The sequence below is a fragment of the Barbatula barbatula genome (genome assembly GCF_947034865.1).
Source record: "Barbatula barbatula genome assembly, chromosome: 17".
Classification (NCBI taxonomy): domain Eukaryota; kingdom Metazoa; phylum Chordata; class Actinopteri; order Cypriniformes; family Nemacheilidae; genus Barbatula; species Barbatula barbatula.
This window is the reverse complement of record NC_136780.1, coordinates 2,430,822-2,453,658: the sequence shown is the minus strand read 5'-3', so window position 1 is coordinate 2,453,658 and position 22,837 is coordinate 2,430,822. Positions and strand designations below refer to the sequence as shown.

The 22,837-nt window shown below is 38.4% G+C and overlaps 1 protein-coding gene across 1 annotated transcript in view; it reads right to left on the bottom strand.

Annotated features, from left to right (window-relative positions):
- Positions 1–22,837, bottom strand: part of atp9a (ATPase phospholipid transporting 9A) — a 34,703-nt gene continuing 11,866 nt past the window's right edge. The window contains exons 14-28 of the mRNA XM_079478420.1: positions 22,460–22,669; positions 20,719–20,880; positions 19,196–19,288; positions 19,029–19,112; positions 14,924–15,094; positions 14,309–14,407; positions 13,122–13,211; positions 12,660–12,804; positions 11,326–11,390; positions 10,505–10,660; positions 8,795–8,859; positions 7,643–7,751; positions 7,494–7,551; positions 5,406–5,609; positions 1–2,514 (exon numbers count right to left, since the gene is read on the bottom strand). Coding sequence (XP_079334546.1) covers positions 2,378–2,514; positions 5,406–5,609; positions 7,494–7,551; positions 7,643–7,751; positions 8,795–8,859; positions 10,505–10,660; positions 11,326–11,390; positions 12,660–12,804; positions 13,122–13,211; positions 14,309–14,407; positions 14,924–15,094; positions 19,029–19,112; positions 19,196–19,288; positions 20,719–20,880; positions 22,460–22,669 — 1,848 coding nt within the window. The 3' untranslated portion in view covers positions 1–2,377. The remainder of the gene's footprint in view (positions 2,515–5,405; positions 5,610–7,493; positions 7,552–7,642; positions 7,752–8,794; positions 8,860–10,504; positions 10,661–11,325; positions 11,391–12,659; positions 12,805–13,121; positions 13,212–14,308; positions 14,408–14,923; positions 15,095–19,028; positions 19,113–19,195; positions 19,289–20,718; positions 20,881–22,459; positions 22,670–22,837) is intronic.

Here is a 22,837-nt window from a genome sequence, read left to right as displayed (position 1 = left end):
CATATAAGATTTTTATTTTAACACCTTTTGTCCCAAGACACACGTCCCTTGTTTGTTCTGTAGAGTGCAAATTCCAGCACAAATACGAAAAACATAATAAATAAAAGCCATTTTTGTTATTTACATTTCAGTAGGTTACAATACGAATTATTAAATGAATGAGTCCTGACATTTCATATAACCATAAAAAACGGTCAGCGAAAAAAATCCACATCACAATCCGTACAAATTCTGTTCCATGCAAAGAGTTGAATACGACAAGATTCACAAGAAACAAAATCAGCCCGTCCAACAAAATCAAAAGAATATGGCACGGTTATAACAAACACAGACGCACAGTGAGTAATGCTGAGAGCAGGTCACTTTTTTAAATGTTAAGATGCACAGTGGCTTCATGTCACCTAAAGGAAACAAAACTGTGATGCATCATGGGATTTGGCCCTGAACACCACTGTGTCGTTGAGAGTAGGTGTAATGGTCAGGGTTCTACGGGGGAGGTCGGGGTTCGAGTGACCATGTCTAGCGTCAGAGGTCACCACAAGAGTGGACAAACAATCCTGTACAAACATACAGACAGGCAAATGCAAAAATAACATTGTTTTTTATGGCACTGTATCATTCATGCTCTTTAGACGACCTGCTGTGACTCAGACTTTTGAGAATAAAAACAACTTCCAGTTAACCTTGTTTCCAGGTTGAACATGCACAAACTAACACACGAGTACGATGACTGTTCCACACTAAAATATTAGTGTTCTTAGGGTTGTACAACAGATTTGTTTCTGTTTTACCTGATCAAATCCTTTCAAGTCATTTAAATAATATTAATATTTGACCGTTTTGGAAAATATTAGGGGTGTGACAAGATCTCATGGCACGAGATACACCGGGTCTGGCGAGAACACGATATCCTCAGGCAATTGGCATGATGGAGTGCTGCGCTCGAAATTGCCACCATTTTAGTCGCATATGCTCCCTATATTTAAACTGTGCAACCTGTTTTCGTTACTGTAGAGAACATGCTAATATCTGCACAAGGTATGGGCATGCTGTAAGCTACAGTGACCAGCCCGGCCATTCATAAAGACAACGTGATTTACCATGCCGAAGCGCAACTTTTCCACGCTAGACGGACGGTTTCAACATCTTTCGCATCCTCAGCGCACTTAAGTTTATGTTGGTTCGCACATTGCGCTGTTGAACATTCACAGGCAAACCTCTTCAAAATCAGGTCATCTGTCTCTTACATGTGTGCAATGTTAGCATAAAACATGATGTGTTTATGTAGTTTTACCAGTTTCTCTGAAAGCTACGAGGGTACAGTCAGTGGAGGAAGGAGGATTGACAGTGTGATATGATCGCCACCTTTGCTAACACCAGCACTATGCAAAGAATATATAGAGAAAACAACCACAGCTCTTTACTAAACAAAGCATAATTTTTCACTTTGTCATTTGAGTTTGTGACAAAACATTTTGTTTACATATTGTTATTACTGCATAATAGAATAAAATAGAAGTTTAATTTGAAGGTTGATTTAAAATGGCTTCACTTTTCCATTTTGTGTTTTTAAGGTGAATAAAATAAACAAATTTCACTATGTATTCATTCATCCATCGAGGATTTCTTTGAAAAAAGTCAAAAAATCTCATCTCGTGAACTTAGTCTCGTGGGATAAGCGTCTCATCACACCCCTAATAAACATACTAAAAGATCATTAAATAAATAAAAGATTGAATTCCAGTGTTCATTTTTTTCTCCTTAAATTAAATGATTTTTTTACCATATACACATCCTCATGTCATTCTTATGTGACTTTCTTTCAGTAGAACACAGAAAAAGAGATTTTGAAGAATGTTGGTAACCAAACCACTGATTTTAAATTTTCGCTGAACTATCCCTTTAATTGTGCAAATTTCTCCTTTTCGTGAGAATATAAATACAAAGCAATTCACCGAACTTCAAATCGCGATTTGTGTCACAATAATATATTGTTCTTTAAAGAAAAACCTTCCAGGTGAGACGAGCGCTTTCGATGTCCCTTTGTGTCATAAATAAATCTCAAAGCAAACCAGTCTGTTTAGTCTTCCAGTGAGTCATTCAAAGAGTCAAATCAGATGATTCGGACTAAATGGCTCACAGACGTCTGTTGACTGCATGAAACGAGTGTCCACAGACATTCCGAAGACACCTGCTAATGCTATTAAAATGACACTTTAACCAAAGAAACAAAACCAGTCCAGTATGATGAAATAAAACTCAAACCTTTAGTAGCAGAGAGTTTAGTTTAAATGGGTTAGAAGCTCTGAATCAAACCAGAAGTTCCAGTCTTGTGTTAGCTCTGGGGTTGGAGATGTGAGGGGGGCTCTGATGGTCTTTAAGAGGTTAGTTTGGAGTAGCTTGGAGGGGAGAACCTTCGGCGCAGGTATTTGAGGATGTAGAGAGGCAGACAGCTGACCAACGTGATGGCAGTCACCTTCCAGACGAATGACAGGGTGGTGATGAAATACACATCTGAGAGAGAGAGAGAGAGAGAGAGAGAGAGAGAGAGAGAGAGAGAGCATAAAAATATTGATCATAAAAATTTTATTGCCCAGAGGTTTGCTCTTTCATAACTCAGGAGATTAGATTTTAAGTCAAGTCATCTTTATTTATATAGCGCTTTTTACAATTTTCATTGTTACAAAGCAGCTGTACATAAAAGGTTATGGAAGTCAAAACACAGGTCAAATATCAGACAGACTATAAATTCCTATATGCAGTGTTTATTAAATAAAACTATAAAATTCTAGCAGCCCCCCCGGCCAGGCAAACAGTATGCAAACGTTGGCGAGGAACCCAAAACTCCATTAGAGGAGAAAAAAACCTCCATGGGAAACCAGGCCTAACCAGGGGATTCCAGTTCCCCTCCGGCAAAAGCTGCAGCCTCTGCACAAGCTCGACAGTGCGCGCACAACAAAGGCAAAATAATTAGATATAAATAAATTAGATTTAAGATTATCATTAATAATCTAATAATGGCTGAAATTTTGTTGAGCTTTGGCTATAACCAACTTAGTCTCAGATGTTTCTTTAAATATAGGAAAAATTCTAACAGAAACCGACAAGACTTTTATTCTTAAAATCCATGAAGTGAGATCATATTGAGACCCTCAATAACGTTGACTTTTGATGACAAATCTGAGCCTAGTTCGCCACATTGTTAAGATCGCTTCTGAAACATTAGTCCGATTTCTGACTTTCTTTCGTTTTTACGCAGAAGTTTTCATTTGCTCTCCATTTAATCTCATTTGTGTCTAGGACAAATATTTATGACCCTGAACGACAAATCCAGTCATAAGCAGCACGTGTATATTTGTGGCTAAAGATTGTTTTTTTATGCAAAAATAATTAGGATATTAAGTAAAGATCATGTTTCATGAAGATATTTATAACTTTATTTTTGTGAGGGGATGCATGAAAATCACTGACAAAATGGTCAGAAACACGCCTACAAACTTTGCTCGCTGTTGCCGCTCTTTGGGAATTACCCAGTCAAGTTCGGTATCTATGTAAAGATTTGAATTTTCGCTTTCAGGATCATCTACTCTCCACAACGTTATTACAGCAGTAACCAAATAAAGAGCTTTGAAACAAACCGGTTTCTTCTTAACAACGGCCTGCTACAGCACTTCTGAATAACACCTTCAAATGCCATTTTCTCAATAGTTTAATTTCCCCCTTAGATTCCAGCGTTTTGAGTAGTTCTATCTCGGCCAAATATTGTCCTATCCTAAAAAAACTTACAACAATCCAAAGCTTATTTCTCCAGCTTTCAGAAGATTAATAAATCTCAATTGACCCATCAGACCCATTGTTGTCCAGGGTCACATATGAGACAATAAAAACAAAATAAAAATAAAACAATTTTTACAATAGATCACTCCACTCTCTCCCTTAAAGTCGGCAATCTCGTCAGACGTCTAGACAATTACACAAGCTCAAGTAAATATCTTCAAAACGCTTCCCATCAAACCCTGAATAAGCCTTCGCATCTTTATTTAAACTTTGGTTCCCAGAAACGCAAAGAACAACATCAAAACATAGTTTGAGAACCACATCCACAGTCAGCTCGGGAGAAGCAAAGGCAGATCAAAAGCTGAAATATGAGCGGACCACACTAAGTCGTGCGATTGCTGGAAAGCAGCGTCACGCAGCGAGAAGCAGTCAGGCTTTCTTTATTTAATGTGGTAATGTGCCACACACCAGCAGATCTGGCGCTGCGCTGTCCGAATGCCTCATCGACACAACTGAAAGAACACTTGTTCGTTTGCTGTGAACGTGAGCCCGGGACCGACACAAGCCATCTACACCATCATGGATCCATCATCTTCTCCGCCAGCGGTACCCATCAAGATCCAACGGTGAACTCTTGGGCGCAGTAGGTGGGCAAAAAGAAATCGGTTCTGGCTTCCCACAAAATGTTTTCAAAGATATGCATTAACCAGTGTGAAATCTCTTTTGCTATTTCTTCTTTGGAATCCGAGAGGAGTGTAATAAACACAGAGACCTTGGCTCGCTCACAGCACCAGTCCTGCAGGAAATGAGAACAGGCTTGTGGTATTTCCCTCTGTAGCGTTCTGAGGTGAAGCGGGCCGCTCGCTTCATGAACACACAGAACGGAGTACGCCGCCTCTTTAATGCTGACTCAGGGAAGACGCTTGGTCAATTTGATCAGCTCAAATATAGCTCACCCTACGGACTACAGGAATTACTCGCGTGGAATGTGGCCGCATGGTTCACCTGGTCGCATCCGAAATTCTGACGTCAAACTAGTTACATGACAATAGGACATAATGACGATAATAGGATATTGGACAGCGGTAAAACCTTGAACCCTTAGATAAAAAATGTCATAGTGCTAGAAAGCAGAAAAGGAAAACGACAATCATTATGCACTTACAATATACGTGTCCATTACAGTAGTGGTTCTCAAACTGGGAGCCAAAATGGATCCAGGGGGGCCACAGATTTTGTGGTATTTAATGAATTATAGAAATGTATCATAAGCTGTATGTAATCAAACACCAGAAAAATAAGGCCACCAACCAAAATAATTGACGTCCCAGCATTGTACAACTGAATATGTTTTTGGTATAATTAGATTTATACGTTTAAGATTTTAAGTGTTTATTTGGGGGGCCACAAAGCGATGCACATTACACAAAGGGGGCCTAACAACAGAAAAGTTTGAGAACAACTGCCCTACAGTGTTAATGATGACAGCTACTTCATTTTTTTGTTTTAGTCAAAGTCTTTTGTGCGCTAATGCACTAAACTTTATATATTCATACACATTGGAACCCAGCATCTTGATATGTTTGTTATTTGTCACTGCGTATGTTGGTGTACATCTACGTACTCACCGATGAACTCGTGTAAGAAGACCAGAGAAGCGATGTAGCAGGCCAGACTGAGGAGCTCGGCCACTATCATCAGCCAGTGCCAGGTCTGCACGGTCAATGCCACCATCAGGAGCTCGGTCAGGATCAGAGAGGTGAAGGAGATCGCCACGATGTGCACAAACTCTGACTCGAACAGCAGCAGAGCACCGTACATGATGATGCTTCCTAAAAAACAACAACACTGTGATGTTTCTATCAGCTCTGAGACCCGCTACACATCACTTATATCTTGATATCAGTATCCTGATACATTCTCGAAATAAAGCCGACGACTTCGGTGTTAAAGAGATTCGCTAACAAGTTTGCATAATGTAAAAAATTTGATAAAAAATGGTGACAGACAAATAACATCAAATTTCATTGGTTCTTGGATATTTAGACACGAGAACCAATAGGATTTTAAGTTGATGTGTCGCCATATTTCAATTTAGCTCATATGGGTTAGTTTTGGTTTAAATGTGGCAAATAATGCAAAAACTGTATAGTTCTCTTACAGAAACCAATCGTTTCGTTTCATAAGACTTGGAGTTGTTCGGACGTTTGTCCTTTTTGGTTTTCGCAGCCATTCCACATCCTATGTGAAAGCCGCAAAAGTGATCCAGACTATATTCTACCAGTATCGTACAGGCTTGTGCAACAAACTTTAAACAAGCTTCAACATGTTATTTCTTCAGCAATGGAGTCTTTCGTGGCGAGTGTGCATACACGCTGTTCTTTCCACTTCCGGATTATGGCCCAACAGTGCTCACTGGAACATTGACTAGTTTAGAAATTCTTCTGTAACCAATGCCATCAGTATGTTTCTTTGAGCTCTTTGCTTGAACCCATCGAGAGATGTTTCTTGTGCGACACCTTTTTAGAGACCATAGCTATGTCCCAAATTAATTTTAGTAGGGTGGTATCGTCCCAAACATCTCATTTTAGGAAGAGCATTACTGGAAACAGCGAATCTCTGGCTACTGTCCGAGTCACAAATTTAATTCATACAAATGGAATACTAAACGTGTTTATACCACGTAAACTGGTTTCCCAGGCGAGCGCAAATGATGCCAATCGCCCGGCACAATGCGTGCCAATAAAAATCGACTTAATGTATGTTTTCATCTGTTTAGTCAGCGTTATAACTCTGCAGTAGTTTTGCTCGAGCAGCGTTTTTCACATCAACAGAACGTTTAGAAATATATTTACTGAGAAAATTGTTCGATACTTATTTTTCCCACTGTAAATATATTAAATTGATATTTAAAAATGAATATTATTCGTGATGAATCCATTTATGACTGGAAATATATACATATGCATATTAGATGGCACGAGGATGAGCAAATTGTGACACGAGGCGGAAACGTTTTTCTGTTGATTCATCTCAGGTTTTTTTTGTTGACCTTTGCACTTCAACACAAACGCTAAAACGTATTCATTCATAAACGACCGTCGAAATGATTTGACCTTGAAGACGCTATTTAAAGACCGAATGAAACACGCTTCAGACTGAGAACCACTCACCAAACAAAAGCACAGAACAGGACATAACAGATCCGGAATAACCTGCACTCAAGGCAAAAACCGTTCGTGGACAGAGATTGATGAACGTGACGTTTCTTTTAAAAACAAGCCGAAGGCAGAAAACACCCCAGAAAGTCTAAATCAAACAGAATCACCTTACAAACGAAAGGAATGCCCACGTGTGACGCTACAAGATTTACACACAAAGAGCTCGGGGTGGAGCGCTCCCGCTTTCTAGTTTCGTCTCAAGAAGTCGTGGAAAATGCACCGTGGCATATTCGACTTGCAGCCCCAGACACAAATAAACCATTCAGTCCCGGCGAGGACAAACGTGTGCGTGGGTTGTGTTTGGACGAAACAACGTTGGGCACACAGAGATGGTCCTGTGAGATCGTCTCTTGATTTGGACCTTTCCTGTTTTCTAAACAGAGTTACGCTCGGGTCAGAAGAAGAAATAAATGATCCACGTCATTTACATCACAATTACCTCTTGAGCAAAGGTCAAACCTGTCATAGGAGGAAATCGCCAGACTCTTTGCTTACCTTGGTAGATACTGATCAACACCCATATTAAAAAGGTTTTGAACGAAAGAGGCCGACCCTATACAATAAAATAGAACAAAATATTACGATTATTATTTACAAAGACAAATGACAAGTCTGTAAATATGAATCTGGAAGTCATAGGCTACCTTCAGAAGATCCTTATAAAGTTCAGGATATAACATGGCCACCTCAGACTTGACATCTTTATCCAAAACCAGAGAGAACACTGGAAACATGGTGTAGATAGTGGAGTACCTGCGGTCAAAGTCAGCAAAGAGAAAGGTTTGGACACTGACATGTAGAACTGACATATGAAATCTATATTTCGTAAAACAAAAAAGTCGAAATAAAAGAATGGAGTATGTAGTAAAGAATATACATCACTATAGAAACGAATGATAAAATAGTGTCTAATGTCAAGTATCTTTTGGTTTACTTGTAGCTTTGTTGATTTTTAATCTGATTTGTATCGTTACAATGTTGGTAGTACTCATAAATGAACAATATTCCCTTTTTCTGTGTTATCTGGACCAAAAAAAGCTCATTTATTTGATAGCAAGCTCTCTAACGTCCAGATAACATGGAGAAAGAGTAAACACTGTTCACTTATGTATATTTTAGAAGCAGGTTAAAATCTGAAAAGTTACATCTTATAGCACTTACCTATATACCTACAAGGGACAGTTCACCCAAAAATGAAAGTTCTGTGAAAGTAAATGGGGGATGACATCTATTGGGTATCAAATATCTTCCTTTGTTTTTAGCAAGTGATGACAGAATTGTCATTTTTGGGTGAACCGTCCCTTTAAGACAAATGACGTCCAACATCTCAAATTAGAAACGAGCATACTGTTGTGAAGAGAGACTGATATTTTATGTTCTGGCTCGGTAACTGTTTGGTTACTCTTCACCAAAGAAGTTATGAATCACAACTTAACTTGTTGTATAACTTGTTAAAAGTTAATCCACCGCAATCGACCACGACACACGTTTTAGTTCCCAAACAATGACTAGAATGGAAAACTTTGCGTGAATTCAGCCATTCCTCTGAACCTCTTGCAACGTCTTCCATTGTTTTTGCTGAACTGGGCGAGACTCATGTGAGTTCGGTTCAACGCTATTCTCATTTCGGACATCACAAAGAATCTTTTGATATAGCTCGGCTTCAGCGGTCTGATTCAAGCTCGGCCGCTGTGACTTTCAGATGGAAGAAATCTCCAAGCGAAAATGTCAGAACGGACTGAAACACATGGTTGAAATGCCAACGAGATTTCACAGAGAGCAAATGAGTCACTCACCCGATAATGAGGAAACCTTGATAAAGTGGAACAGATGCAAAGTAGAAGACTGAGGAGAACACGGCCTGTGGGACGCAAAACGTGAGATTACAACCCACAAAATGTCATATTTACAGATTAAAAGTCATAATATTCTGCCACAAATATCTAATTATCACTGCGGAAAAAATAAAAGAGACCATTCCACGTTTTCATTCAATGAGCATTTCTAGAAGTATTGTGGCCATTTCAGTCCAGTGTCAACAAAATCAAACCTCGGTGTGTGTGACAGTCAAGTCATCTAACAGCAATGTGAAAGACTGACAGCATGACAAGACACATGAAACTATGATATAAATCACGGTTATTACATAAACAAAATGATCTTTTTTCTAAATACATTTAGAAATATTACTGTTGTATTGCTTAAAAGTGAATCTGTGTCTTTGCAGTATTTGTGTTGTGTGGAAAAATACACAGCATCTTTTCTGTTATTTTGATGTTTCTCCGGTTTTCATTTTAGGCAAATAATTGCACATAGAAACAATATTTTTATTGGAATTTTGAGAGAAATATTGTTAGGAGTTAAACAAAATTGACCATGTTACCTAAACACATACCTATAAACATTATATATATTTATTTGAAATGGTCTCTTATTTTTTCCGCGGCTGTATATACAAAACCAATATATGGTGTCAACCTTACTTACCATGAATAAATTAAGTTTTACCAATGAGTTTTACCATCCTTACAGCACAGATATCAATATTTGGTCGTTCAAATACCCGCGTGAGGTCTCTCTTCATGTTTTTAAAGCATTTGTTTTATTTCTTAGTGCATGATTTTATCCTTAACGGTACATATTCCTCCTGAATGGACACATGAAAATGAAGTAACTGTTTTATGTGCTATAAAGAGGAAACCTTTCTCCATTTGTTGAGTATCATCGGGTTTGTGCATTTTAATTCACAGAAATCCTACAAATTTTGTCGTTTCCCAAAAACGTGTCCTTTTGTTGTCACGTCCATAAATTAGTGTACAATGTTTTATTTAAATAATAAAAATAATTTAGTTTCCATGTCATTCATTTGAACATATTTAATATAGGGAGCATCCAAGTAATGCCACAAATTTGACATTTTGTAATGGTAACGCCATTGGATAAAAGCGTCTGCAAAATGACTAAATGTAAATGTAAAATGTAACTTTTATAATAATACAACTCTATATATCTGTAACTATTTGTGAGAAGTAACTAGTTATAATTACTTTACAAGTAACATGCCCAACACTGTCCATAACGCATGTTTAAATACTTTTTTATTTTTAAACTTGTGCATAGACTGATATTTTTCTGATGTTTAAACTCTATCAACAAGCGTTTAGGAAAATATAAACAAATGGGTCAGTATATTGGTAGCAAATACACTCTCTGCGTGTTTTATTTCGCACCCATAACGCTGGAAATGTTAAAACAAAAAATTTATTATGGCACATTAAAAACTTTTTGGGTACTTTGTCAGTGTTCTAAAACCATCTGTGGTACTTTAAATAAACACATGATAGCGTTTATTATTAATAAAAGCATAATACACACTTTAATGGGTGTTCTGGGAATGTGACGGACCTCAGTAAAGCACAAGCTGTTCTTTCTAAAAAACGATGAACCCTGCTCATATGCAACTCAACATGATACATATGTATAAAAACTCAAACACACACACACACCTGCATGGTGCTGATGCAAAGACTGCGATGGATGACGAACTGGCTCAGGGCCGCCGAACGCTTGTAGCTGTTGCGTCCGTGAACCATGAGCAGTCTGCCCAAGTGCTTGAACTGAGTGATGGAGAAATCTGCAGCCAAAGACGCCTGCTTCCCTTCCTGAAAACACAGACACAAACAAACACATCCACATCTTACAGACCACGAAAAAAAGAACACGGTTTCTAAATGAAGACGGGCTCTACGTATCCACATTAGTCATGAGTGAGTCAATATCCATTAACCATTTCATAACGTCTCATTTCATTGACCTAGAAAGAGCGCTTTGGACACCACAAGTAGGCCTTTGTGGTATTTAAGACTCGACATTATAAAACTGCTAAACATTTGGCATCTAAGCAAGCTGGTTGGGAGAATTCCCGAATATAGATCCAGTAAAGTCTCTGTTATTTAGAAATATGTGACAGTAAGTCGAAACTGAAATGCGATTTTATTTCTGCAATGTGGCGTATTTCCTGCAGAAACAGGAAATTCAATGAGAAAAATGTCGGGCTGGATTTTATGGATTGTGGAGGGATACTCCCATCCTGAAATACCTTTGGATAAACTGCACAATGTGACGGCTATTACCTGACTGTAAGTCAATCCAGTTTTAATAGAAATGACTGGAAGTAATATAAGAAACGTGAGAATCTTCAGAATGAATGTAAGTGAGATGGTTTGACGCAGCGAGCGCAGATGGACAGAACGCTCCGGAAGCAGACGACAGAGTATATGATAGTGTATGTGACAGGACTGGTGCTCGGGGAGGTGGTAGCTCTTACTTTGCCCTCCACTCCCACGCCACAGTCCGCTTCCTGGATCATGCTGACATCATTTCCTCCATCCCCTGAGAGAGAGAAAACGGTGAGAGATAAGAAAGTGACAGCTGGTGCCGTGACCCGGATGAAGACCTCATGACAGTGACAATACAACAGATCGAGAAGTTTATCGTCAACTTCTCTTCATTAAAACCCGTGAAACCTGTATATATAAGGGATACAGACTTAAGGTCGAACACATCGGCCGTTATCGGCATTTTATTGCATTCAATTATCAGCAACAGCCCATTGCTTGAAAAGTAGAATTGGATCAAATCAGCACATTTTTACACTTTGGAGTTAAAACTTAACATGCTTTTTTATTAAAACAACAAAAAACACTAATCTATTCTGAACATTATAATATTATAAAGCTTGATTTGTGCAGATTCCACTTAAAGAAGTAGTTCAACAGTCAACTTCTCATTCGTGCTTGAATGGTGAACATATTATGCCAGAAAGCATGTTTTGTCTAGTATTTTCGCAAGCACAGTCGTCGACAAGTTAGATAAAGTCTTATGTAAATGCAAATAGTGAAAATCTCTGCGCTCTTAAAGGGGCCGCGCTCAAATCACTCATAGGCATGTCGCGATAGTTACTTTTTTTTGTGCGATATATTGCACCGAAATGAGTTGCGATAAGCGATATTCTAATGTTAATCAAAGAACAAAAGAAAAAATCTATGTGATTTCGTCGTTTTAATGAGGATACTTCTGTATTTCAAGGTTATAAAGACTATAAAGTGTTTATAAGACTTTTACTAGTGATACTTGACTGTTGTCACGAACATTGTTTTTCTCCAAATTCGGTTCCTGAAAATCATAGCGCTCAGTGACTTCAGGTCTCCATAACTTTGGTTACATGAGCGAAATATCCATAACTGTAATATGTACATTTTCACCATGTGTTGCGTTTTCCCAGATTGCATCACAATTATTAGCATCCTTATTATCATATATAACAAGAATAGGATTATAGTTGATACAAGATTTATATTGTAGAAAATATATACACGTTTTTAAACTTTCTGTCTGTGTTTGGTTATAATATTACATCTTATAAATTGTTATTATAAAAATTAATTTGATATCAAATTTATATTAATATTTGATTGTATATTAATTGTATCAAAACTACTCAACAATTATAGATTCTTTGTGGAGTTCTAAGTGAAGTTTGGTCCACATGATGCGTGTCTATGTTTTGCCACTGAAACAGTCGATACAGATGTAATAAAAATCTAAATAAATAAAAATGTACATCTGTTAAACAGATGTAAAAGGATGTTGGACACTCACCCACGGCACAGGTGAGTTTGCCGGTGCGTTCTTGTAGCAGACGGACGATCTGAGCTTTCTGCGTTGGAGCACAGCGACAGCACACGACCGCCGGACTCTGACACGCCAACTCCATAAACTCATACTCATAATACTTCAGACACACCTGCCCAACAACAAACAACTCATCAATACTAAAGTACACAGTGAACTAAACACAAAACTTCATTTTATGATAATGAAAAAAGATCGACTGTATAGCTGATCAATGGATTTTGAGGACGGGGCTGAATTATTCATATAATCTTAAAGAGATTAAATTATACACAACTTTTATGCTTCTAACACAACACTCTACCAATAGAGGTTAACTCAACTCAATATGATGCCAGAGCGTGACAGTTTAATGTCATTTTATTCAGAGGTATTTTAAGTATTAGATCCTGGTTTTGCACGCTGGGGTCTATCAGATCAGTGTGTTACCTCCAAAGAGTCTCCTGATATCACCAGCGCACAGTCGTGTTTCCTCCTGAAAGCGTTGAGCTCAAGGTGAGCTTCACTTCTGGTGGTTACCTGCAAGCCAGAGAAGACGTGACGGTCACGAGAGTTTTCTCGCACTGTATAGACACGAGATACTGATCTCATATAGCACAGCCCTACCACAGGAGTGCACATGTACTTTAACCGTCAGTTGTGTGCTAGACCGCACAACATCCAGTTAACTATCTGCTCAACCGTCGAGAACGAGAGGCTGACGAAGAGTTTCACACAGGAAATTCACTATTAGCTTACAGATTGTTTGATAGCAAGGTTAAAGAAGTCACTTGCCTAAAATCAGCATTTTTATCACACGGTTGACCTTAAGAATATTCGATAACAACATTATTGTGATAAATATTTCAATTAAAAATGCTAGTTTGCTTGATTTTTCTGAAAAGTTGTGACAACCTTGTCACATCCAATCTTGTGCCAAATATTTACTCTTCAAAACAAGTACAGAGTGCAAGATATACAAATGACACACGATCAATAACTGCGACATAATTGTCATTTTCGGTCAAACTATTTTTCAAAACATAATCTGGCCAACTGACATCCATTCCAAACCCAGCAGAGGATGTTCTCTGATCGGCGGACATTTGCACCACAACAATTCATCTGTCAATTTTAAACACAACAGAGTATCAAACTGGATGCCGGTCGCAGGAGGAAGTCAATGCAGATGCCGACTGAACCCACCGGGAATGAAGCCACTGGTTTCATGTAGTGCCAGCCATTGTCTTCTGTTTCCAGGAACTCCGGCTACAGGGAAGATTCAACCTTCCTCCGAGCGGCCTATCTTTCAGTGGCAGCGTGCCACAGGGGAACTCCGCAAGAGTTTCTAGAGTCCCGTTTACAGATACGAAGGCTTTAGGAAGCCACCTTCCTCGGTTTGGTTCATGAAAAGGTACAGCTAAACTCAATGAGGTTCTGCGAAACCATCGGTGTTAAGGGATTAGATTCAACGAGACTAAATATGGGTTTAGGCAATAAAGTACCAGAGGCCTCAAAGTAGCTGTGATGTGTCATGATTAAAGTAAATAGTTTTGCAATGAAAATCAGTCAATGGAGTTCAGAAAAAAAGGAAATACTACAAATATAAGAAAAGACCCCTTAAAATAAGTACTTACAGGTCTAAACAGGTGAACCTCCTGATTTCGGGTGACCAGGTGTGCATTCTTAGCTGTGCATGTCGCGGTCTCCAGTTTATCCCCAGTCAGCATCCAAACCTGGATGTGGAACACATGCAATTAAATTACATTAGACATCTTACATAAACAGCAAAAGTAATATCTATTAGCAAAAGTGGTGATAACCACTTGCTAAAAGTAGATTCTTATAACCCTGGGTTAAAAGTGGGGTTAAATCTCTTTCAAAAGTTTGACACTTGGGTTGACCAAAGGTCAAAAGCACAGTCTAAAAAGGAGAAAGCGCAGTTAACAATTATTTTAGTTCAAAGCACAGTAAGGGTTAATCCAGGGTTAAAACCGCAGAATTAAAAAATAAACCCAGGATTAAAACCAAAGAATTAAAAAAATGACCCAGGGAAAAAAAGCAGAATTAAAAAATTAACCCAGGATTAAAATAGCACATTTAAAAAACAACCAAGGGTTAAACTTAATGTCCTAGGTTGAAAGATAAGCCAGGATTTAAAAACACATGACCCTTGATAAAAAGAACAGAAGTTAACCCAGGGTTAGAAGGAGTGTGAATAGCTCTTATGTGTATATTGTGTAGACTCTGACTTTGATGCCAGCATTTCTCAGTATCTCCAGTGTGGGTCTGACATCGGCCTGCAGTTGGTCCTCTACTCCAGTAAGACACAGCAGCTCCATCTCCATCTCTAAACTCTCAATCACCGTGGCAACCTTCAGTGAGCGATCGTGCACGCTCAGCTTCGCCTGCACGTAGCGAGCCTGTGAAATACAGGAACAGTTAAAGGGACGAGACAAAACATAAATCATGCAATTTTAAAGCAGAGGTAACATGCTATTCCATGCATTCTGACTTCTTTACATTGTTAAACGTGCTGGCTTCTTAAACTTAACATGGTGAACTTGTCAAAAACCGAGTCGAACATATGACGTAGTATTTTTATGCTGAATTCACTCAGCCAGGGTTCGGAAAGTTTTTTTTTCGAACATGGATTCCCATGTAACAAGGGTTCTTAGTCCCTCATTGGTCAATTCTCCCTGAAAAGCATCCACCGGGCGAAAGAGCACGCCAACACGTCAAGCAGCCAGCGTGAAAAAGAGACAAAGTGACAATGCCGTTTCAATAGGCTGATTTTCAATAGGCTAAATTTAGCTGTGTTTGTTTGTTCACTGCATTTCTGTGATGAATGTTATATAAACGGTGGATATAATGTTGTATTTGGAGATAGTTTGAAACAGATAGATGGTGCGGTCCCAGCTATAAAAGATGCTGGAAATCATATGTCTGTGTTTTGTTGACAATTGGCGTGTGCATGACAATGCATAATTTAAACAACACGAACGTATGCAGGGATAATGCCACGATGTATTGTGTGCTCGTGCAGTAGTTCCGTCCCTCCTACCCGCCTCCAGCAGCTCGTCTTTTTCCAGAAATAATTTTAAAAAGGCATAGTAAACCCCCCCAAAAAAATTATTTCATTATTTACTCACCCTCGTGTCATTTCAAACCTCTCTTTTTTCTCTGAATAGCACAAAGGAAGATATTTTAATAATGTTGATAAGCAAATAACAAACACCTTGCTCGAAATATCTCCTTTCGAGTTCCACAGAAGAAAGAGTCAAATACAGATTTTGTACAGCACGAGAGCGAACAAATGATGGCGGAAAATATAAGTACGGAAAATTATAATACTTTAAGACATTAGATTAGTTTAGGGTCAGATAAATCCATTTTTGGATCTTTCGACCTCATCATTTGAAAATAAACAGCTGATAGTAAAGACTCGATTCACTGTTCTATCAGATGCATCAAAACATGCATTACATTTGGCAACGTCTCTTATATCTGATGGAATCAAGCTTATAGTGTTTCACAGATAGCAAGGCCGTGACAGACACACCATATGACAAAGTTCAGACCTCTAAACACACCAACAGAAACGTAATCTTGTGTGCATTGTCAATTTTGCTACTTCATAAATCACACACCCTTGACCCGTATATCGGCGTGCCGCCGCTGAAGGAAGCCAGTGTGATGTTGTGAGGGCACGGCCCACGGTCTGAGCGAGATAAAGAGCAAACAATGTGAGCGTCTCACACAGGAACTCACTCTCACTGAGTCGTGAGTCATTCTCTGAGTCACCTCGCCCACTCGCTCACACACAATTACACACTGACGGTCTATGAGAAGAAACAAGTCTTTCTCTGAGTGTGTGTGTGTGTGTGTGGGTGGTGTAACTGATACACTCTTTCATTTTCGGGGTGCTCCCTGCGGAAAACGTCATGCGATTCTTTTTTAAATCACTGTTGACGATGGATGGATGGATTGCTGCTTGGCAACCACTAAATCTTTCTAAATATAGATCAGCACCTGGATATTGTAACTATAAACATCCAAAGTTCACAGTCTGTGCCATTGGTTCAGGGCCCGGACGTCAACCGGGGAAACGACAATGTGTCTAAAAGGTTTTTCATAGAAAAGGATCCTTAAAAAGACATGTATTCACCATCATGTTGTTCTAATCTGTATTTTACTCTTTTTTGTGGAAGAATGAAAAAGATATTTTGAGAAATGTCCGTACAATTTTCGTGTCCATACAATGGAATTCAATGGGGATCAATGTTGTTTGGTTACCAACATTCTTCAAAATATCTTTGTAGATAAGTCATACAGGTTTGTAATGTTGAGTAAATATCAGAATTGTATTTATTGGGGATACTGTCCCTTTTACTCTGACCTATCAGCATCCCAAGTTAAGAGTTCAGATTCCTGTTCCTCTCGTGTCCTATCCAAAAAAAGCTATAAAGACTTAGAAATCTAACTTTGACCTATCAGCATCCCAAGTTAAGAGTTCAGATTCCTGTTCTTCTCTTGTCCTATCCAAAAAAAGCTATAAAGACTTAAAAATCTACCTGTGACCTATCAGCATCCCAAGTTATAGTTCAGATTCCTGTTCTTCTCTTGTCCTATCCAAAAAAAGCTATAAAGACTTAAAAATCTACCTGTGACCTATCAGCATCCCAAGTTAAGAGTTCAGATTCCTGTTCTTCTCTTGTCCTATCCAAAAAAAGCTATAAAGACTTAAAAATCTACCTGTGACCTATCAGCATCCCAAGTTAAGAGTTCAGATTCCTGTTCTTCTCTTGTCCTATCCAAAAAAAGCTATAAAGACTTAAAAATCTACCTGTGACCTATCAGCATCCCAAGTTAAGAGTTCAGATTCCTGTTCCTCTCGTGTCCAAAAAAAAGCTATGAAGGCTAAAAAATCTACCTGTGACCTATCAGCATCCCAAGTTAAGAGTTCAGATTCCTGTTCTTCTCTTGTCCTATCCAAAAAAAAGCTATGAAGGCTTAAAAATCTACCTGTGACCTATCAGCATCCCAAGTTAAGAGTTCAGATTCCTGTTCCTCTCGTGTCCTATCCAAAAAAAGCTATGAAGGCTTAAAAATCTACCTGTGACCTATCAGCATCCCAAGTTAAGAGTTCAGATTCCTGTTCTTCTCTTGTCCTATCCAAAAAAAAGCTATGAAGGCTTAAAAATCTACCTGTGACCTATCAGCATCCCAAGTTAAGAGTTCAGATTCCTGTTCCTCTCGTGTCCTATCCAAAAAAAGCTATGAAGGCTTAAAAATCTACCTGTGACCAGCACAGGCCCAGATCGTAACAACGTTAGATTTTAAAGATGATAGCAAACTTGCTTCTGCAATGTTACAGCATTGCTCTGTGCTTACATAATGGCTCGACGTCTTTCACTGTCTGATCATTCATATTCAAAAAAATACTCATTCATGTCTTTAACACGAACAGTGCGAAGTGAAAATATGCCAAATTGTAATTCTTTAGTGTTTCACAAGCGTAACTAAAACAATCCTCTCCAAGTCAGGCCAGTCATTTGGGAGTCAAATGGCTGCCAGCCAGCTGTGACTTCCTGATGTGTAAACCATCTGTGAAATGCTCAGAACATGTCACACAGCTCGACAAAGCTATATTACATTTGTCACGCATACTGTATATATATTTATATTGCATCTGTATTTTATATATAATAGACACAGATAGAAAGGGATTGTGGAGGAAGAGGATGGAGCCGTGTTGAAGGCCAGACTTAGTATGTCTTTGTGTTTGATTATTTTTATGCCAAACTGAAAAAATGGTTCTAACTTAGTTTATTTATATGATTAAATATAGAATTGTGGTAGAAATTGTAAAAAGAGACTTCAAGGGTTTTTGTGGTTTTAAAATAAAAAACGTTAACATCTTTGTGTAACTTTTAGAAATAAAACAAAAAGGGCCCTACTTTTATTTGTTGTTTCCATGTTTCACGTATTAGATCTTTGAAGGGACAGTTCACCCATTTACTGAGAAAGATATTTGGCTGAATGCTTGTAAACAAACAGATCTTGGTCACGATTGACAACCCATAGTAGGAAAAATGCCATCGGTAGTCAAAAGTGCCCAAGAACTGTTTCATCAAAATGTCTTCTTAGAAATATATAGAGCTATTTTCCTACTATGATAAACAAATTAAGAATATTTTCAGTATACCCTGATATTTTTCTCAATAAACACTGTCGTATCGATAACATGGAAACAAATGCTCCATATAAATAATAAATTGTTTTATTCTTTGAAATGGGAATATTATGTCAAAATAAATCACGATCAGATTCAAGTCCGGAGCGTTGACAGCTCACCTCAAAATCTTGGTATTGTTCTTCTGTCAGAGATTTCTTGGCCACCACTAACACCCTCAGACCTTCCCTGGCCATATTCCCACACTGAGAAAGATGACAGAAAACAGATTCTTACAGGTCATCAATCCAATTACATTTCGTATGTTTATACGTAAAATATTGGTCACCTCTTCCTCCAGCCAGTCGTTGTACTGAACGATTCCGGCCATCATTACATCGGCTCCCTTCATGTAAAACGTGATCTCTCCCGTGGATTCATCCTTTCCGAAACATACAAAATAAAGCATATCTTTAGCACTTAAATTGAGATTATTCTCAAAACACATTATTCCAAACATTGAAGGGTACTGGCCCTGCACTACTCTTCAGTGTCTGGAATGATATGTCTTCAGAATCACAGCGGTAAACAGGAAAGCGTGGCAGGTAAGCCTACTCTGTTGTTCCCGAGCTTTAAGGGACATTTTGGGTTTCCTCGATGGTCCTTAGAGGTGTTTTAAAAGGATTCTGGAGAGGAAACTTGATTCAGTTACTGGTTTCCTGAGACACATGCAAAGGCTTCGGTCCAAGACAACACAATAGCTCACAGCTCATACGAGGAGAGAGTTAGTCATCCAGCCCAGGGCAGGGTCACAACTTTCTCAGATAACAGCAAGTCTTGTCAAGTAATCTCAGTTTGGGGTGATCGTAAATTTTGATGTATTGCTTTTGAATGCTGTTGACTAACTGCGTCTGCACGTTTTCTGAAGAAAAGGACGTTCCCGTAGCTCAATTGGTAGAGCATTTCGAAATCACACATAAGAAACTACACATAAAGGGTTAAAATATAGAGTATATATAGCATGAAGGCACCCTAAATCGCCTTGGATGAAAGCATCTGCCAAATGCATAAAAATGTAAGATGATAAATGTGAGTGATGCTTTCATGTGTCAAACTTAATGCTACTATGCTATGGTTAGTGGTGTAAACGGTTGCCAGGGTGTTGCCATGCCAAGGCAGAGATTCTCAAGCAGCGATCAATCTAAAGATGCCTTAAAATGATTTAAATATATAATATAAGCATGAAAGTAAGCTAAACCAAAGGTAAGCTGATCTTTTGTACAAAGGTAGTATATTATGGCATGATATAGAATACCTATGATAAAATGTATAGGATAATGCTATGTAAGTCGCTTTGGATGAAATGCATAAATGTAAATGAGATGTACAGAACTGTAGTATAATATAGAATTGACTATAAACTGTAGTAAACTTTAGCATATCATAGAATGTAAACTACAGTATAATATAATTACTAAAGCGTATAAGTTATAAGCTATTCTATAAGGTATAAGTTATTCTTCCAAATAAGGACAGTAAATGCAGAAAAGTGAAGTTTATTATGATTTCTGTCTCTCTCTCTCACTGTGAACTCTCCTTTAACAAATAATCTCAACAACCTTTGGTTTTAAAAATGTTTAAATTCATTTGAACTAACATAAAGTACGAATAATAAACGCTCTATGAGTATTGTTCATTGTTAGTTAATGTAAGCAAATGCATTAACTATCTTAACAAATACAACCTCTTTGTAAAGTGTTACCTTCCTGTGGGCACATCAAATCAAACCCATGACCTCCGTGGTGCGAACACCATGACCTAATGCATAAGTCATACATGAAGACGATTGATAATGTTGCATAAGATACTCACACGCACTATGATGCCCATGCGTTTGCTCTCATAGGTGAAAGGAAAAATCTGCAGTATTGTGAAGTTCAGGATTTGTCCACTAGGGGTCCTCAGTTGCATTGAAGATTGATCTCTGCCAACCAGGGTCAGACCCACACTCTCTGTCCACTGAACCAGAGACACCTACATAGAGAGAGAGAGAGAGAGAGAGACAGAAATCATGATAAACTTCACTTTTCTGCATAAACAAACTTTCATAAACAAATGCTTTCAAATAACAGGAAGCACGACAACAGGAAGCCCTTTGTGTGGTCTCGTTGTCAATGGCGTAAGAGGATTACTCCAGCTTGTCATACGCCCGTTGCCTGAAAGAATAGCGCAAGAAACTCGACATTTTGTGTTACATCTCGACCCGTTTCCTGTGAAGTGTTTGGGGTGTGCGGTGAGGAAAACGCAAGCATGCAACGGGGCAGCAATTATAATTGCGTCTCTTCTGGGAACACGAGAAGATAAAGGGAAACCACATGCCATCCATTAGTGCGATGCTGAAGGGGGGTATTTCTGGGAGGCAAAAGTTATTGCCCAATAACTTCCAGACCAAGGGTTAAAGAGAGATCAAAAACCTGATTTCTAATGCCCTGCTAATAACATATCTCACAGTATCCAGATGGGCAGACCCTTGCTGTTAGAAAACAACAAATGAGCCTTATCCACACCACGTACACAAACTTTCAATCTATTTGATAAGAATGTTAAAAGCTTAGAAGTCAAATAGTCAAAGGGATACTCCACCCAAAAGTATCCCTTAAGGAAAGTCTGTGGTAATATTCATCTATCAAAACAACAAACGAGTAACAAACATTAGTACATAAGGAAACAATAAAGGAAGAGATCATTTTATTAAAAAATATATTATATATAAATGTAATTTAAATATGGACATTAAAGTATTTTTATATTGGAGTTATTTTAGGGTTTTATTCATATTCATAACATTTGTATACTTTTAATTTTAATGTACATTTTTATAGATTTATTTTCCCATTTATTTTTTTAATACTAATATTCAGGTTTATTTTTTTTTCAGTTTTAATTTAAATTTATTTTTAGTGAATAATTTGAGATCATCCACTAAAACCTTTTTTCACGTGTTTAACGGTCATCAGCAGCGTAAATCCTCCAAAGATTTGAAAAATGTACGTACGTTTATAACACTATACTATACCATACGCTAATTCTCATACAGTGTCTATGGAAGTCACTGCAAATTTGACATTATTTAACTAAAATGTACATTCAAATAAAAGATTGAAATAAACAATTATTCAAAATATGAATAAAACCTCAATTCAATTAAATATAAACAGACCCCTTTCTCGGAGCTACTTTACGCAGTAAAAATAGTTTTTGGTGTAATGCGTAGAGACACAACAAACAACAGCAGATTCGTTTTGTCATTCGTGTCCTCAAATGGATTGTGTGCTTAGTCACAGTCGGTCTGGTGGCTTTCGGTGATTCAAACCGAACCGATAATAACGCAAACCATGATGCCTGTGTAACCACAACATGAGTCACGTCAAACCGCTCGCTCCCGGCACATCTGATTCTGGGTTTTGTGCTCAGACGTGATCAAATGTGAGAAACATTTGCCACACATCTGCCACACTGATCAACTATGATCTGGCCTCTGTGATTCAAATCTGTGAACATGACGAAGGTTTGGCATAATGACATCATTCCCCTTGTAATGCGTGTACGGTACCTCATCTGGACTCGATGCTTGATAAACCCTGCAGGTGTCTTCGTAGTGCTGTTCGGCCTCCGCCTGGTCAGTAACACCGTTGGACTCGTACACCGGCGTCACGTTGTGCACCAGAGCGATGGCCTTCACCGCCTCATGCACTCGACTGCTGATGGTCTTCCTCACTTTGGTGGCAGCTGGAGCACGAGAAGCCTGAAGGTCTTGGGGCGGCTGTGGAGATCAAATAGGTTCGTTACTATTTAAAATACAAACATGATAAAAGGGAGAGTCATGACTGTTTGGTTAGGCGTCACAGAAATAGCCTATTTGTAATTTCTCGGCTGTTAGGACACATTGCAGTGCATTCTGGGATCTTTTCCCTTTAGAGTGATAGTTCAT